Source organism: Perca flavescens, chromosome 2 (assembly GCF_004354835.1).
Source record: "Perca flavescens isolate YP-PL-M2 chromosome 2, PFLA_1.0, whole genome shotgun sequence".
In the NCBI taxonomy this organism is placed as follows: domain Eukaryota; kingdom Metazoa; phylum Chordata; class Actinopteri; order Perciformes; family Percidae; genus Perca; species Perca flavescens.
In genome coordinates this window covers 11,579,853-11,596,114 of record NC_041332.1, presented here as the reverse complement: position 1 = coordinate 11,596,114, position 16,262 = coordinate 11,579,853, and the positions used below count along the sequence as shown (strand labels likewise).

Below are 16,262 nucleotides of genomic sequence, written 5' to 3'. Positions count from 1 at the left end.
TAAAATGAAAGGTTTTTAATCAGTAAAAACAGGTGCAATATCTCACATGTAAACAATTGCAGCATCTCATTCATAATACCTGAATAGTTACATAGAAATATTTGAGTGATTCTAGGATTCCTGTAAAAATAGATCAGTGTAACAAAAGAACAATATCGCCTTCAAAATAAAAACGTTTTAGCTAATTTCAAGTGATCTCTGGCTCACCTTTAGGTCGGTGAGCAGTATTAAATAAGTCTCAGCTTCATTAGTAGCCCTCTCTCCCTGCAGCCAAATTCTACATCACTAACACGGAGTCATCATCAACTTATAAGCAAAGGGATGTTGGAAAAACGTCATCGTCTCTCGGCTTGTAGCAGCATAATAGTGGCATTCATATCGATCTCAGAGAACGAGGCCTTTATTTCTAATATTCCCTGTTCTCCAGTTAACCTCATCCATGTTTACCTTTTGTCCTGATGAATTCAGAATAATTTCCACATGACTAGCACTGGTGGATATGACGATATAATAATGTCTGTTCTCTTATCTAGATCGTTTCTATCAGGATGTTTGAAAAACCAGCAGCCGAACTGCATCAACAGGGCAATACAGTATTTACGTCACTTGGACGACGCTTTACGTTCTGATCCTTGCAAGTTATGTTCATTCTGCACTAAATTTCTTGATAAAACACTCACTTTTATTTTACTTGTCAAGTATTTTATTCACACGAGTATGCAAAAATAGGCTTTACCACGTGGTTATTTTATATTTCCTATTTATTTATTGAATTATCAGAAAAGCTGCTATATCGCGATATACAAATCGCTTTCAAAATATGAAATAACCTATGTCGGGATAGAAGATTTTGGTCATAGCGCCCAGCCCTACACAGTTCTAATTCCATCAGTACAGCCAGAGTCATATCAGGCATTCCAGTTGACCTTTTTCACCCCTGAACGATGCAAAGCTACCAGGGCTGCACAATTAAATCGCAATTTAAGCAAAATCGCAATATGGACTAGTGTAATATCCAAATTGCAGGGGGGTGCAATATTTGTTAAAGGCAAAATGTGTGTTAAACCATTCTGATTGAAGCATTGTGGTGGTGCAGACTACAAATCCTATCCTACAGACTAAAGAAAACATCTTGGTTTGGTACAGATCCTCGCAAAAATCACACTATACTATAATCATTTAATTTTTGTTTATTTTAATATTTTTCAATGAAAATAATAAGGATACAAAAAGGCTCATTCCCTCAAATATCGTGAATCATATCGCGATTGTAATATCAGTCAAAATAATCGCAATTAGATATTTTCCTCATATCGTGCAACCCTAAAAGCTAGCATGAATGAAAGTTTCCTCAGCACCCTTCCTTTCATATGTAGGCTTTTATTGTGAAAAACATCAGGACGTTTTTTAGCCTCACATCAGGAGTAAGGCAAAGAAGGAACAACTGGAATTTATTATGAAAACATTTCTGTTAAAAAAAAAAAGAGAAAGAGCTGCAGAGTGGTGAGCATAACACAACTTAGCGCTGTGGAAATGTACATTATACTTTACCATGTGAGCTGTTGTAGTAAGCGACGCGTTCGATTTTTTGTTGGGAATATTATTTTTTGAATAATAGCTTTTGTATGAGAATTAAACTATAGTAAGTAATATAGGGAAGGTAGAACATTTGGCTGCAGGGTCTGTGTAGTACATTGAACATAACTCAGGGTTACGTCTTCACCCTTCAACAGAACTGACATTTTTTGCAAGCACATTTAGCACTGAATTCCCATACTAGTGTGTTCCAAGAGTGGATGAGCCCACTATCATGACAGCAGCTTGGAGTATTCCGTCTCTAACAAACACTGCTATTTCCCCTCACAACCTATCCAGCTTTTTTCCTTTTCTTGTAGGTGCTTCCTTATTTCTTTCCTGACGTAGCAGCGATCTTAGATTTTCCTCTGACAGATCATAGCTGTCATTTCACCCTCAGTCGCTTTTTTCCATGACAGAAATTATCAGGTCATGTTGTCCCCTAGGGTTTTTGCAAGACCTCCTCATTCAGGCTTCATTTTGCTTAGAAATCCCTCCTGTTTCACCACATCTCAGGTCACATCTTCTTCTTTTTCTCATCCATTTCTGTCCTACCTCCATTTCCTGGCCCTCTTTCCTCTCTCCTCCTTTTCTCTGCGTCGCTCGCGGGATTCCCTGCAGACTTGTGGTCAGGAGGCCATGAGGCTTCTGTTCGGTCCGCCTCTGCCGGCTCTGTCCTGTCCTTCAGCGCCCTCAGCAGGACCCAGAGCAGTGTGTTCTCATTCAGCAGGTTTTCAGAGGCGTCTGCCAGCTCCTGCAGCCGCCTCACCGCCTCCCCGAGCTGCCGGCTCTTCTCCCGGTGCTGTTCCTCCAAGCTTTGCCGCTCTCTCTGCAGCCCTTCGTTCTGGGCTTCTAAGCTGAGAGCGTCGAATGTCAGCCGCCGGTTGTCGCGCCACAGCTGCGCCAGCTGTTGGGAGAGACGTTCGCGGGCGTGACGCAGCGCTTGGACCTCTCGCTGGAGTGCTAGAAACTCTGCACGGAGGAAGGTACTGGGGCCCTCAGCCTCCGCCTCGCTCGAAGCTGGCACTGGTCTGTCTGCATATTGTACAGAACCGGAGTGCTGCAGGATGAAGTGGAGGAGGTTGGGTAACGTGATGGGCAGGTCGTCCGGAAACTTCACACTAAAATGTTTTCTTCAGGAGAAGCAGAAACGGGGAAAAGAAGAGTGCAAATAAAATTGTGGTTAAATACTTTTTGTATTTTTATTTATTTATAATTTTAAAACGTGTATATTTTTTTTGTGTGTGACAAAACTGTTTGGGAATAATAATCAATTCATTAATTGAGTACACAGCATTGACATTATTAACGTACCCATTTTGGAGGCTACTGTGAGTTGTGTTCTGTTGGAACAACTGGACAGATTCTTTTATCATCAATTAATCTGCCAGTTGTTTTCTTGATTAACTAATTACTTAATCAAGAGAGAAATCACAACTTTTTGACGCCCAGGGTGACATCTTCAAATTACATTTTTTGTTTTGTCTGACATTCCAAAATCCTGAAGACATCAAGTTTATTTTCACATAAGACAAAGAAAATCTGCTAATCCTCACATGTGGAAAGCTATAGATACAAAATGATTATCAAAATAGTTACATTTCGATTAATCGTTTCAGCTTTAGAGTACTTTGGTCATTGACCGCCAAATGTTACTGGAAAATACCATCTGTGTGTCTGTGTGTGTGTGTGTGTGTGTGTGTGTGTGTGTGTGTGTGTGTGTGTGTGTGTGTGTGTGTGTGTGTGTGTGTGTGTGTGTGTGTGTGTGTGTGTTACCTGTATTTGGGAAAGAGAAGAATAGAGGGAACATGATCCACCATGAACTCCCAAGGAAGATCATTACGTGCAACATTCACCCTACACAGAAAGAAACATTTTATATATAATTCTTTAATTTATTTTAAAGTTTTGACCAGCAAACTAATGTAGAACTGTTTATGAAAGTTTCTTTTCCACTTTTATTTCCTGCTTTTAAATGTGTTTACCTGCTTTTCTTTGTTTCTGCTTTTATCTGATTTCATGGGTTTTAATTTGTGTTTCAACATGTTTCTATTCATGTTTTATGTTTGTATACATATGTTTCTGTCTTTGTTGTCTTTGGTGCAAAACGTGTTTGTTTTTTTAAAGTGCTATATAAATAAAAAATTAACTTAAACTGAAAAAAAACAAAATCATTAAAACACACAGTACTGCCACAATAACTATCAACAGTCAACAATAAAAAACATACACAAACACTGTACCTGGCGACAGTGATGGTACCGTTCCCCTGTAATAATCTGGCCAGCTGGATGATGATGTGGTTGAGAACAGAGCAAAAACCACACCACTGAGTGTAGTAGATGACCAGCACATCCTACACAGACACACAATTATTTTTTTTCTCCACAGCTCAAGTCCATGAATTGAATACTTGATGCTGAATCCTGCACACAAATGGATGTAGAGTTGATAAGGTGAGAGTGAAAAGGAATTGAACCAGTCTTTTCTCACCTTTTGAAGGTCCATGACGGACGGCAGGAAGGAGGAAGTGGTCAGTTCTGTGATGAGGAGGCGTGGAGGCGAGCGCTGGGGTTTGTCTGGATGCCTGGTTTCCTCCTCCCCTCTTTTCCTGTCTTCTTCTCCCACCAAGTGCCTCTGCAAAAGGCTGTATGGAGCACTGAAGTTCCTGATGAAGGCCTCTTTAAGAAGATACAGAGACACACAATGAAAACAGAGAATGACCAGTGCTGCACAATATAATCGTTTTTTATTGTCATCGCAATAACATGTGCAATAAAACACATCGCAAAAGACAAGATTTTGTGTTAGTTGAAAGAAAATCTGTAGAAAATTGCACTTTTAAATGTAACAAGTTTTTTTTTTTAGTAGTGTCTTTGAAATTCAATTCAATGTTTCATTTGAATTTGAAAAATACCCCAGGGGTGCCCGAGAGGGGGGGAGGATGAGCACCCCAACAGGAAGGACTCAATGATAATGACACAGGACAACGGAATAACGACATCGACAATACAGTGCATCTGTGGGAAGATCTGTAAGAATGAGAGGGGTTTAAAAATCCATCAAGGCAGAATGAGATGCTTGACAGCGGCAACAACGACACAACGCACAGAAGTGACTTCTGGTAAGAAGCAGGAGGAGCCAGGCCTGGAGTCAACCCACAGTGCCGGGAGCCTCCTAGTGTCGTCAACACCTCCTGTCAGCAGCCCACCTGCCACCATAACCCAAGAGACAGCATTTCTCGACAATCCACAGGCCTCCAAAGCCAGCAAGCTGCAGCCATAACAACTGGCTGTGCCCCTTCGGTACAACCAAGAATCCAGTGGCCAAAATCCTCCAAAAGAGTTGAGTGGCAACAATTTGAGGAAGATGTAAGCCAGGTCCTGGAAGTGACAGCCAAAGGGGATGTGGACCACCGACTGAGAACCATGACCATCCTCATAGTTAGCATCGCAGCTGAGCAATTTGGAACCGAGGCACCCAAGCCTGCTCCATCGGCATATACTCTCAGCCACAGAGTAAGGAAAATCCATTGCCTCAGGGCAGAACTCAGGCTGCTAAAGAGGCAATACAAGTCAGCAGGGGAAGTTGAGAGAGCCGGCATAGTGGACCTGAGAGCAATCCTAAGGAAACAACTCTTGACCTTACGGAGGGCAGAGTTCCACAGAAGGAGGCGGAAGGAGAGAGCCAGGAAAAGGGCAGCATTCTTGGCCAATCCATTCAAGTTGACCAAGCAGGTTCTTGGCAAAAAGAGGGCTGGCCGCCTCACCTGCTCCAAGGATGCCTTAAATGACCACCTCAAGGCCACATATAGTGACTCCAGCAGAGAACAACCGCTGGGTCCATGCGATACACTGATAACACCACCAGAGCCTTCATCAGACTTTGACCTGAAGGAGCCCAGCCTAAGGGAAGTGGAGGAAGTGGTGAGGAGAGCAAGAGCGAGCTCAGCACCAGGCCCAAGTGGAGTGCCCTATAAGGTGTACAAGAACTGCCCAAAGCTACTAAATCGGCTTTGGAGGGCCCTGAAGGTGATCTGGAGGAGAGGGAAGATCGCCCAGCCATGGAGGTATGCTGAAGGAGTGTGCATACCAAAAGAGGAGAAGTCTGAGAACATCGACCAGTTTCGGGTCATCTCCTTGCTCAGTGTGGAGAGTAAAATCTTCTTCAGCATTGTGGCCAAGAGGCTCTCCAATTTCCTGTTGAGCAATAAGTACATTGACACATCTGTGCAAAAGGGAGGTATACCAGGAGTTCCTGGTTGTCTGGAACACACAGGCGTGGTAACTCAGCTCATCACGGAAGCAAGAGAAGGCAGAGGGGACCTGGCTGTACTGTGGCTGGACCTTACCAACGCCTATGGCTCAATACCCCACATGCTGGTGAAGGTCGCACTGGAGAAACACCATGTACCGCAGAAGGTGAAAGATCTCATCCTGGACTATTACAGCAAGTTCAGCTTGAGAGTCTCCACTGGTCAACTAACATCTGATTGGCACCAGCTTGAGGTGGGGATAAATCACTGGCTGTACCATCTTAGTGACCCTCTTCGCGCTGGCAATGAACATGCTTGTCAAGGCAGCGGAAACCGAGTGCAGAGGTCCCCTCAGCAAGTCTGGAGTAAGGCAACCTCCCATAAGAGCCTTCATGGACGACCTCACAGTGACAACAGCGGCAGTACCAGGAGCCAGGTGGATCCTCCAGGGGTTGCAGAGACTCACGGCATGGGCACGCATGAGCTTCAAACCTTCAAAGTCAAGGTCTCTGGTTCTAAAGAAGGGGAAGGTTACAGACAGATTCCGCTTCAGGCTGGGAGAACACCAGATCCCGTCAGTCACAGAGAGACCAGTGAAGAGCCTTGGGAAGGTCTTTAACTGCAGCCTGAACGACAGAGGCTCCATCAAGGCAACCGGTGCTGACCTGGAAGGATGGTTGAGAACAGTGGATAAGTCTGGGCTCCCTGGAAGATTCAAGGCTTGGGTTTACCAGCATGGAATCCTGCCAAGAATCCTCTGGCCTTTGCTTATCTATGAGGTCCCCATGAATGCGGTGGAAGGTTTTGAGCAAGATGGCTGGGTCTGCCGCTTAGCCTAAGTAACAGACTCAGACTCCCTTTTAGCTCAGTCATGGAGGAGTTCATTGTTGCACAGGAACATCTGCAGTACTCTGGATCCAGAGATGCCAAAGTGTCCGGTGCAGGGATTGTGGTGAAAACAGGGAGGAAGTGGAGGGCCGCCGAGGAAGTCCACCAAGCAGAGACTCGGCTGAAACACAAGGCCATCCTTGGAGCAGTGGCGCAAGGCAGAGCTGGACTTGGGAGCTCAACAGCGACCCAATATGACTCTGCCAGCGGAAAGGAGAGGCAGAGTCTGGTACAGGAGGAGGTGCGAGCTTCAGTCGAGGAAGAGCGAACTAGCAGAGCAGTGGCCATGCGGCAGCAAGGCACCTGGATGAAGTGGGAGCAGGCGATGGAGCGAAGTGTCACCTGGAAGGACATCTGGAAGTAAAACCCCAGAGGATAAAATTTCTGATCCAGGGGGTTTATGATGTCCTTCCATGTCCATCCAACCTGTGCACATGGGGCAAAATAGAGACACTTGCATGTCCCCTTTTGTTCCAAAATAGGAACATTAGAACACATTCTGAGCTGCTGCTCCAAGGCGCTGGGTGAGGGCCAGTATTGATGGAGACATGACCAGGTCCTCAAATCCATCGCTGAGGCAATCAGCAAGGGGATCAAGGACAGCCGATACACCCAAGCTACAGCTAATGCCATTCACTTCATCAGGGAAGGACAAAATCCAGAGAAGACACGGAAAAACTGCTCTGTAGGTTTGCTCTCCACGGCCCGAGACTGGGCAATGACAGTCGACCTGGAAACGCAGCTGAAAATCACACATCGCCCAGTCCAAATTGAGACATCTTGGTCTCTGAGGCCACGAAACAACTAATCCTGTTAGAGCTGACAGTGCCCTGGGAGGAAAGAATGGAGGAGGCGCAAGAGAGAAAGCGGGAGAAATATCAAGAACTGGTGGAGGATTGTCGGAGGAACGGATGGAGGACCAGGTGTACGCCAGTAGGGTTTGCCAGTCACTCCCTGAGCAAGGCCTACGGCACGCTGGGCATAACAGGTGCTAGCCGAAGAAGAGCTATAGGCAACAACGTGGAGGCAGCAGAAAAAGCATCCAGATGGCTCTGGTTAAAGAGGGGAGAGCAGTGGGGGCAGTAGAATGCCACAGCCTTGGTCGGGTTGCCAGGACGAGGGTGTCTGTTGCAAGACCCGAAACACCCAGTGACTCCTGGAAACAACACTGATGATTTGTCCAAGGTTGTGCATCAGAAGATGTTTTTGTAACTTTAATTTGTTCAATAAAAGAATGTTGCAAATGATTTCCTTTCATTCGTTTTAAATTCAACTAGCAGTTTGTTGTATTTTAGCCAACTACAGACAGTGGATCAAGAAGCACATCACCAAATGCATTTGTTTCTGTTCATTAGAAACATCAAAATGCAGATAACCATGACATCATTACACATCCAGTAAGAGACCAATAGGACATTGTTAAACGCTTACATTTTTACTGTGGAAAAGTCATCACATAGAAATGTAAAGGCCACAACACCCTGTGTTCAACTGCAAACTTCTTTGTGGTGACTATTCCCTGAAAACAGCTGTACATGTACAGTATGCAAAAGACCTGAGACATGAGCTAATATGCAAACCTGTTTGCCTTCTCTGTTTGATGATGTGTTGAATTTGAACCACTTTGTACACAGAACAGGTGAATCTACACAGACACGTACACACTAATCTGACTCCTCCATCCACAGGAGACTCAAAACTATCTACTCAAAACTATGGCTGCATCAAACTTTAGTTTTTGCAATAGTTGCAATTTAGCACACGTAGTACAGACAGGCCCTTATCATATACGTCTGAATCTAAATTTGATTGTCCAGCAAAACTAAACCTTAAAACAGAAATTGTGACAGGTAAATGCTTATTGCCAAATATCATTGACTCAAGAGGAGAATTGGGGGGGGGTGAGTGTGCTTCAAACAAAGTGCTTTTTGGATCATCAAACAGCATCTGAGGGCCCCTCCCCCCAGGTGTGTGGAGGTGAAAAAGTAGGCAAGATTTTAGCCTCTTTAAAGCTTTCTTTTTCATTCTTTCGTCACTTTTACTTGAGTAAAGCGGAGTGTAACACTATGAATAACTTAAAAAGGAGAGACATTATGAAAGCGTGACCAAATGAACCCCTTTAAAATTATTATTGCGTCTCAACCCCTCTCAATGAAAGCAGGCTTTTCACCCGACCTTCAAGTGTGGCAATTTGGAACAGCTGTAAAGTCTTTTGCTTTTAGACATGATCTGACGACACTGTACAAACTAGTTTGTTTCAAGCATATCTCGGCCTTAAGATTTACAAACCAAATAAAACCATGAAATATGAATAAGATACTGTCTTAGTCTTACCCAGAGACTCTGTCAGCGTGGCTGCTGGACTACGGTGGAGAACATAATGAACCTCATCCTTCAGGTTCACAATAGTTGCAAATGATCCATCGTCTTGTGCACCAGCCTCTTGGTGAAGAGAAGCATTTCTGTTGCTATTTGCCCCGAGCCTCACCGCCAGAGGCCAGTTCAGAGCGAGGTCAAGCAGATAAAACCTGAGTGTCCTGTTAGTCCGACAACGGAGCCCTGTGATGCCGTCTCCTCCCTGCTGAGGGGCAGAGGATGGAGGGATGAAAGAAGGAGGAGGTATTTGCATGTCTAGCTCCTCTTTGGCTTGTGATTCATTGAGTTGAGATTCTTTTCTGCAGCAGGCACTGTATTGACTGAATGGGCTGTAGCTGTTCAGAAAGTTGCGACAGCCCACTGAGGTTGCTGTTTTTAAGGACACGGCAGGTAGTTGGTGTAGGCAGCAGTATCTGAGATAAGACTGCAACTCGTCTCCTCCTTGAGCCGTGGACGGGAACGAGCAGCGTACAGAGGAGCTGGTTAGGCCCGATTGTGACAAACTCAGGCACACCTCACACACACTTTCAGACTCTGGGAGAAGAACTGACTGGCAGCACAGCGAGCGAGAGGTGAAACTTTTGTCCAAGCTGGAGTGGTTGTTGTCACAAGAATGATAACGCACAGCAATGTCTGCAACCTGAGAGACAAAAGAAGGAAGTTAGAATAATAATAAAAACACTTTACTTCAGGATATGCATTTGACACAGAACCTGACATAGTTCCGTTTGTTCCATAAACAGTGCAGTGTACCAGTGCAGTGCAAGAAATTAATAAATAGTCCCAAATTTAACTTAATAAAAGTCAGTGGCAAAAAGAAAAGTGTAAGCCCTGTTTTAAAAGAACTAAGAGCTGGAGAAGATTAAACTCTTCTGGGAGTTTGTTCTAGATATGTAGTGCATAAAAAGAAAGATGCTCCATTGTATAAAATATAGCACTAAGCTCAACTTCACCCCCTATGTGATGTTTTCCATCCCTGCTCACCTGCTGTAGTATGGGGCTGAGTTTGGACCAGAGTGGATTGTGCGGCAGGAACAGCAGTAGTGCTGGACCTTTAGCCAGCTCACGTTCCAGGAGACGGGACTTTGTTCCTGGAGGCTGCAGCCACTGGAGGACAGTCTCGCGGTGTTCAAACACCCAGCTACAGATGGCCTCTGATGTAAAGTTGCGTTCCCTTCGAGGGAAAATCTGACAGAAGAAAACATACAGCACAATGCCGGTGCAATGCCTTAGTATACATCCAAGATGATGTATTCAGCATTTAATTACATTTTTTAAATCAGTGTTTTATCTATCATGGCCCATTGACATTGCTTACCAAAGAGGAGTTAAATCTTCTGTAAAGGTAAACGGTTTCATCTTCTTTTAGTGAGATGGCCTCTGCCACCTGTTTGTTAGTCACAACCCCAAAACGTACGACACCACGGAAATCTGCACCAGAAAAACAGAGACTAAGGGCTGGAGACATAGACATTAACCACATGTTTCACCCATCATTGTAACATTTCTTAAATTTTTAGCCTACTCAATGCTATCTTTACCATGACCAGGTTTCCCAAAAACTTGGCCATTTCTAATCTCATTTTACATAAATTACATGATTAAAAACTTTGACAAAGTCAAAAGAACAGGTTTCACTGCTGTATGGCTGCTGGATCACTTCTTACCCCTTTTTAGGGCCTGCAGGGCAGAGGACAAATATGTTATGTACCCCGGTGGCTGAGGAGAGGAGTTAAACTGGAAGAAGCCCACCACTCGAGGCTGGAAATACACAAGAGAGAGCTAATTAGAATCCATCATATGGAAATATAGCCTTATTTAAAGAAGAGATCTATGTACAGACACAGATCTTTCAACAACTGTTAAACTTTCAGGTCGTTCCTTAAAGAGAGCTAACATTAGCAACTTGCATAAATGGTCTTTCGACAAGCACACACAGTAAGGATTAAACTGCTTTTCAACTCTCCATCAGATGACCTGACGCAAAACAATACCTCATGATAAGAGAGGAACTCTTTGAGTGTGGCTCTTGATGGGAGGTAAGTGAGCGGTGTGATGACTCTGAGGATAAAACTTTCCATATATGGAGCCACAAATGGACCCTTGTACTCTATAGGCCCAAACCTGCAGGACAGAAACACAAAGACAAACAATATAATGGATCAATTACTGTAGATGATCTCCCACTAACAGCTGTTGTTGTAAGTTACATCCTAAAATAAAATAAATACACACAGGAAATAAAACATTAACATTCATGTGAATGGAGGAGAGGTATGAGAGTTGCCATGTTTAGGCCATTGTCTACTAGGTAATCTGATCACGAGACAACGAGGTGCATCAGAATTTGAATGGTTTACAACCTCTATTAAACAATGTCCTGGGAAAACCATGGATATATCATAAACTGAAATATTACAAAACACAGTCACAACAACAACAACATCAAATATGATGAAGATTCTTATTTAATTGCTTGTGTTTCTTCTCAAGATAGAAATGCTAAACATTTAATGGTTCCAGCTTCATCAATGTGACTATGTGCTGCTTTTCTATCTTTTCTATCATTGTACATTTAACATCTTTGGGTTTTGGACTGTTGGTCGGACACAACTAGTAATACGAAGTTGTCAGTTAAGGCTCTGGGAAATGGATAGAAGTGATATAGACGAATTAAATGATTAATCAAGAAATTAATCAGAAGATGAATTAATAATGAAAATAATAGTTAGTTGCAGCCCTGCAGCATTTATACAAACACTTCGGTCCAGTTCCAGTTTTGCTTTTTACAGTAGGTCTGCCTATGTAAGCGTTAACAATTTAGCGTTTTTAATCCTTGAGCAAAAATATTAACTTGAAAACCACATCAAATCTTAAAGATCATTAAATCAGAAAAATAGATTAAAACGATCAAAGCCGGCAAAACAATATAATGCAAGCTGACTGGATAGCTGTTATGAAGTAAATGCACCTGCCCTGAAATACATGTTGTAAACAAAGCACTGGTAAGATCTTATTTTTGTTTTGCCAATATGATGAAATAAGGAGTTAACAAGAAAATATTTTAAAATATTTGTGGACATTTTAAGCCATCATTAAAAAGAAAATGAGCGGAAAACATACAACAAATGTCCAGACACAAACTGGGGATGAACCTTACGCCACCACAGTGTCTTAACTCTGGCTTATTTTAAAGGAAGTGAATGACTTACGTTACAACAATTTGCAGCTAACTACAGTTTGTTGAACCACAGCAATTCTAACATCTGAAGCAAGAAAAGTCACATTTGTTCTGTTCTGTCATTTCAGTTCAATACAAAGAACTTTGAAAGGGTGAACGTCTTACCTTCTATAAAACAGATGGATGATCGGGTATTGATAGAAGCGGTGTTGCTTCCTGCATTTCCCATGACTCCACCAGCAGTTAACAGCCACAAACTGCACCTGTGTTTGTGTGTATAAGAGAAAAGAAACAAGTTGAACAAGCAGATCTTTTTCCAGACAATAGACATGGTATGGGGAATTATCATTGTCAGTCATACGAAGAGATCAGACTTTATTCTGTCTCATTTACATTACAAGTGAGCCCCAACACATTTCTTTAAACTCTAAACTTTAACTGTGTAGCGGTTTGGTTTAATTTTAATTACTTTTAAGTATTAGTCTAAACTGAGGATAAGAATACTGCTACTTTATGGAGTCCCATAAGCTAGATTTACTTTTCTAGATATGTAATGTGTCTCTGTAAATTGACTAGCAAGTTACTCTAACACCAAGCCCTAGTTTTCTGCTACCACATCAGTGGTCATCTAAGGGTGTCAATCAGGATTGTTATTTGGTATTTAAACATTCCTGCAGAGTGTTTGTTGTGTCCTCAGATGTTCTGTACCTGTTTGGCCAGCTTCTTAGCCACCTGCTGCACTTCCTGCCGGGCAGCCATCGAGTGAGCACACCACGGTGCATAGAAGAAGATGAGAGATACCTCTGCCATACTCCTGAGACGATCCACCTGGAGAGAAAATGTTATTGACATAACCACTGTGCTAGATCGTTATTCTGTTTGTGGCTTAAGCATTAATGTATTACTTCCAGGGACTGACACTTGCAGTTGAAGTGCGTTGAGAAACTAATATCTGACTTCTAGAGCTCTAGAAATTTGATAATTTAAGACAATGCCAAAACATTTGAGAAAGTCAGGCGGGGAGCAATCAGCACCAGTCACAAGATAAAAGCTACAGGATACAATATATCAAGTTTCATGCTAAAGAAATATAATCGACACAAGGCTGAATAGTATGTACTCTGTAGCCTCGTCCCATTGCTCCTTTGATATAGCCGTCCTTAAATCCATTCACCATGCATATTTTACCATACCTAACGCAGAAAATTCCACACTTGACTCATGATAAATGGTTTTGCATCAGGTGTCTGTGAATCTCACCTGGTCCAGCTGACCCAAGTAAAGGTCCACTACCGGGGCCTCGGCAGAGAAAAACCGCACCGAAGGCCGAGCTGCTGCCACCACATTCTTAGCACGGCTTTGAGAAAGAAAAAAAAAAAAAAGTAAATCAAAAATCATTATGACAACAAAATGAAGTTCCCAGAATCAAGCTAAGCACTTACTGTACACTCTGGGGTTGTCATAAGTGGAGCAAAACTGCACAGTCACAGATAGATTCTTAAAATGTCAATCTTTACAGGTGTAGGGTTGCAGCGATATACTGGTTTTACAGTATACTGTGGTATGAAAATTGGCAGTACTGTTCACATTTGTTTCTACGCTATTGAAAAAAAATGATGATGAGGTTTTACAAATACTTCCATAAAAAAAATGGTTTTAATTATAAGAAAGTGTTTGTTCAATCTAAATAAAACCCATCTGTTTTCATACCTTCAGTATTATTATCATTGTAATTGATAATATTCATTTGTAGTACTGTAATGATTGTCAGGAGAAAATAGCAAGCTGGAACTGTTGCAGGTATTGATTAAGAAAGTCAAATGACTTATCACTTTATAAAAACAGTTGATGGTTAGTCACTCTCAATAACTACCAAATTAAATGCCTTATTGTTTCAGCTCTACATATTTTGCTGAACACTTTAGTACTTCTACTTAAGTAATATTTTAATTGGTTTTTACTTTACTTTTTACAACAATATTGCTACTTTTACTCAAAAGATTCAAAGATTACAATACTTCTTCCACCAGAAGAAGCAGGATGTGTCTGAGATCATTTGTTAGCAATTTGCATGAAGTTCCAGTCTTACCAGCTGGGTTCACTGGAACATTAATGTGGGTTTGCTCACTACAGAGCTATGGTTGTTATCTTTTAAGTCATTTACAAATACAGACTCCAAAACTTCATTAAAATTAAAAGGGATTATACATTAACACTACACTTAGGTAGTAGTCTACACGGTCTAAGCGGTTTAAAGCATTGGTTACTCCTCTTGTCCTAGTACACGTCAGTTTCAGATCAGCTGCACAACATAATGAAGAACCGGATTAGTTACAAGTAGCTAATAATTATAATTAGGAATAGCTAATTAATGATTTACTAATGCTACAACATTTCTCTCTAAGCAAAGTAGGCAATATGTTCAGTCATGACTTACTTAGCCTGGTCACAAGAACACACTGATATAATATGAACAGAAGCTGTTGTTCACGCTGCTGACTGTTACCTGCATGTGAACTTGACGGCCAGTACAAGCAGGACGCCGAGCACGATAGTCCCGCAGAGTAGACCCGGTCTCCGTGCCATTCGAAACAGCACCTGCCGGAGAGACTGCCGCACCCGGCGCAGCATTACAGGCTGGCGTCGGCTCTCTGTCCCATTTATACGCCACGGCCGCTGCTCTAAGCGTCCATTTGCCTAACGGGGGGTGGAGAGGAGGACTCGTTCGACCGACCTTTCTTCCCCACGTAGACTTTTCACTTCCGCAACAATGACGTAAGGGAAAGACCATAAAGTGCTGTCGGCCATTTAAAAGCGCGGGGTAATTAACAATATTATAGGTATCCGAGGTTTGAGAAAATAAAACTGATTATTTACGTTGAAATTGAATTAAACCTGTCTAAATAAAAATCACTGTTTAATCTGTCCGCAATAATTGTGTTTGTACTTATTTTTGCGTATGACTCTTATGTGCTCTTTTGAGACTGTCCCTACGTTGTTATGGGGACAACCCTTGCTGCCATGCCGGCTGTTGAACACTAGAGGGCGGTCGTTGTAACGTTTTCAATCTATTAAACTTTATTTATATAGCAGCTCTCTGCATACAGGTTAATATAATTTAAACCCTAAAGATAGATAACCATAGTTTTTGTTACGTTTTATTGTCATCTGTATAGGAACTACAAATCTATACAGTGAAATTCTTCTTCAGCATTCTTGTTCTTCAAAAAACAATTTAAAACCCAAACATTTAAAATGTCACTGACATATTTAGTTTGGAAAATATATATAAATAATGAAAAAAAATGCTATTGAAATATGGCTTACTGGATACACAATGCCCAACCTGAGAAAAACAAGTCCACACAACAGAATAACATTATTTAAAAATCTTTATTTTTCCTTTGTCATTATAGAACATTAAAGAACAAAATCACAGTGTAGAACTTTTAAGTGCAAATGAACAATGTAAAAAATAAAAAAAGTCTTTGATTAGCTCTACCCACCCATCATATGGAAATATTTACTACTGCTAACAAAATCTTTATATATAACAAAAAATGTGCTACAATATTTGTCAGCAGTACCAGCAAATAAAATCTTACGGACAGTTTTTCTTTAAAATCATAAAAATTAGAAGAAAAAAAAAATGGGTATCAGCATCTTAATTTCTTTTAAGAACATAAGTTTTATCTCAAAGTGCCACATGTATTGTGAAACGAAAGCCTGGAATTTTTTTTTTTCCACGAAGACTGCGTTTTTGTTTTTGCTTAAGTCAACTGTAAAGCCTGAGGTTCCCATCAGGCGGCAGAACTACAAACCTTAACATTTGACACATTTCACAATCATGTTACCAAACCTCGTAGAATTTTCAGACGGTTCTGTACCACCAAGATCGCAGTCAAAGCCAAAACCGTACTAAAGATTTAAAGAAGGCATTGGAATTCATGTAGAATAAGGATTTATATAAAACTAGTAACACTGCTT

General features: G+C 41.8%; 1 protein-coding gene across 1 annotated transcript; it reads right to left on the bottom strand.

Moving 5' to 3' along the window:
* On the bottom strand, window positions 1–15,049 carry txndc11 (thioredoxin domain containing 11). Its single transcript, XM_028605905.1, has 13 exons — window positions 14,782–15,049; window positions 13,536–13,632; window positions 12,984–13,103; window positions 12,441–12,538; window positions 11,089–11,218; window positions 10,762–10,855; window positions 10,413–10,525; window positions 10,079–10,282; window positions 9,053–9,734; window positions 4,069–4,256; window positions 3,819–3,931; window positions 3,352–3,432; window positions 1–2,708 (listed from the first exon to the last, which is right to left on the bottom strand). The coding sequence occupies exons 1-13, from the start codon at window positions 14,904–14,906 to the stop codon at window positions 2,093–2,095; spliced, it is 2,661 nt and encodes an 886-aa protein (XP_028461706.1). The 5' UTR covers window positions 14,907–15,049; the 3' UTR covers window positions 1–2,092.
* Window positions 15,050–16,262: the final 1,213 nt, after the last annotated feature.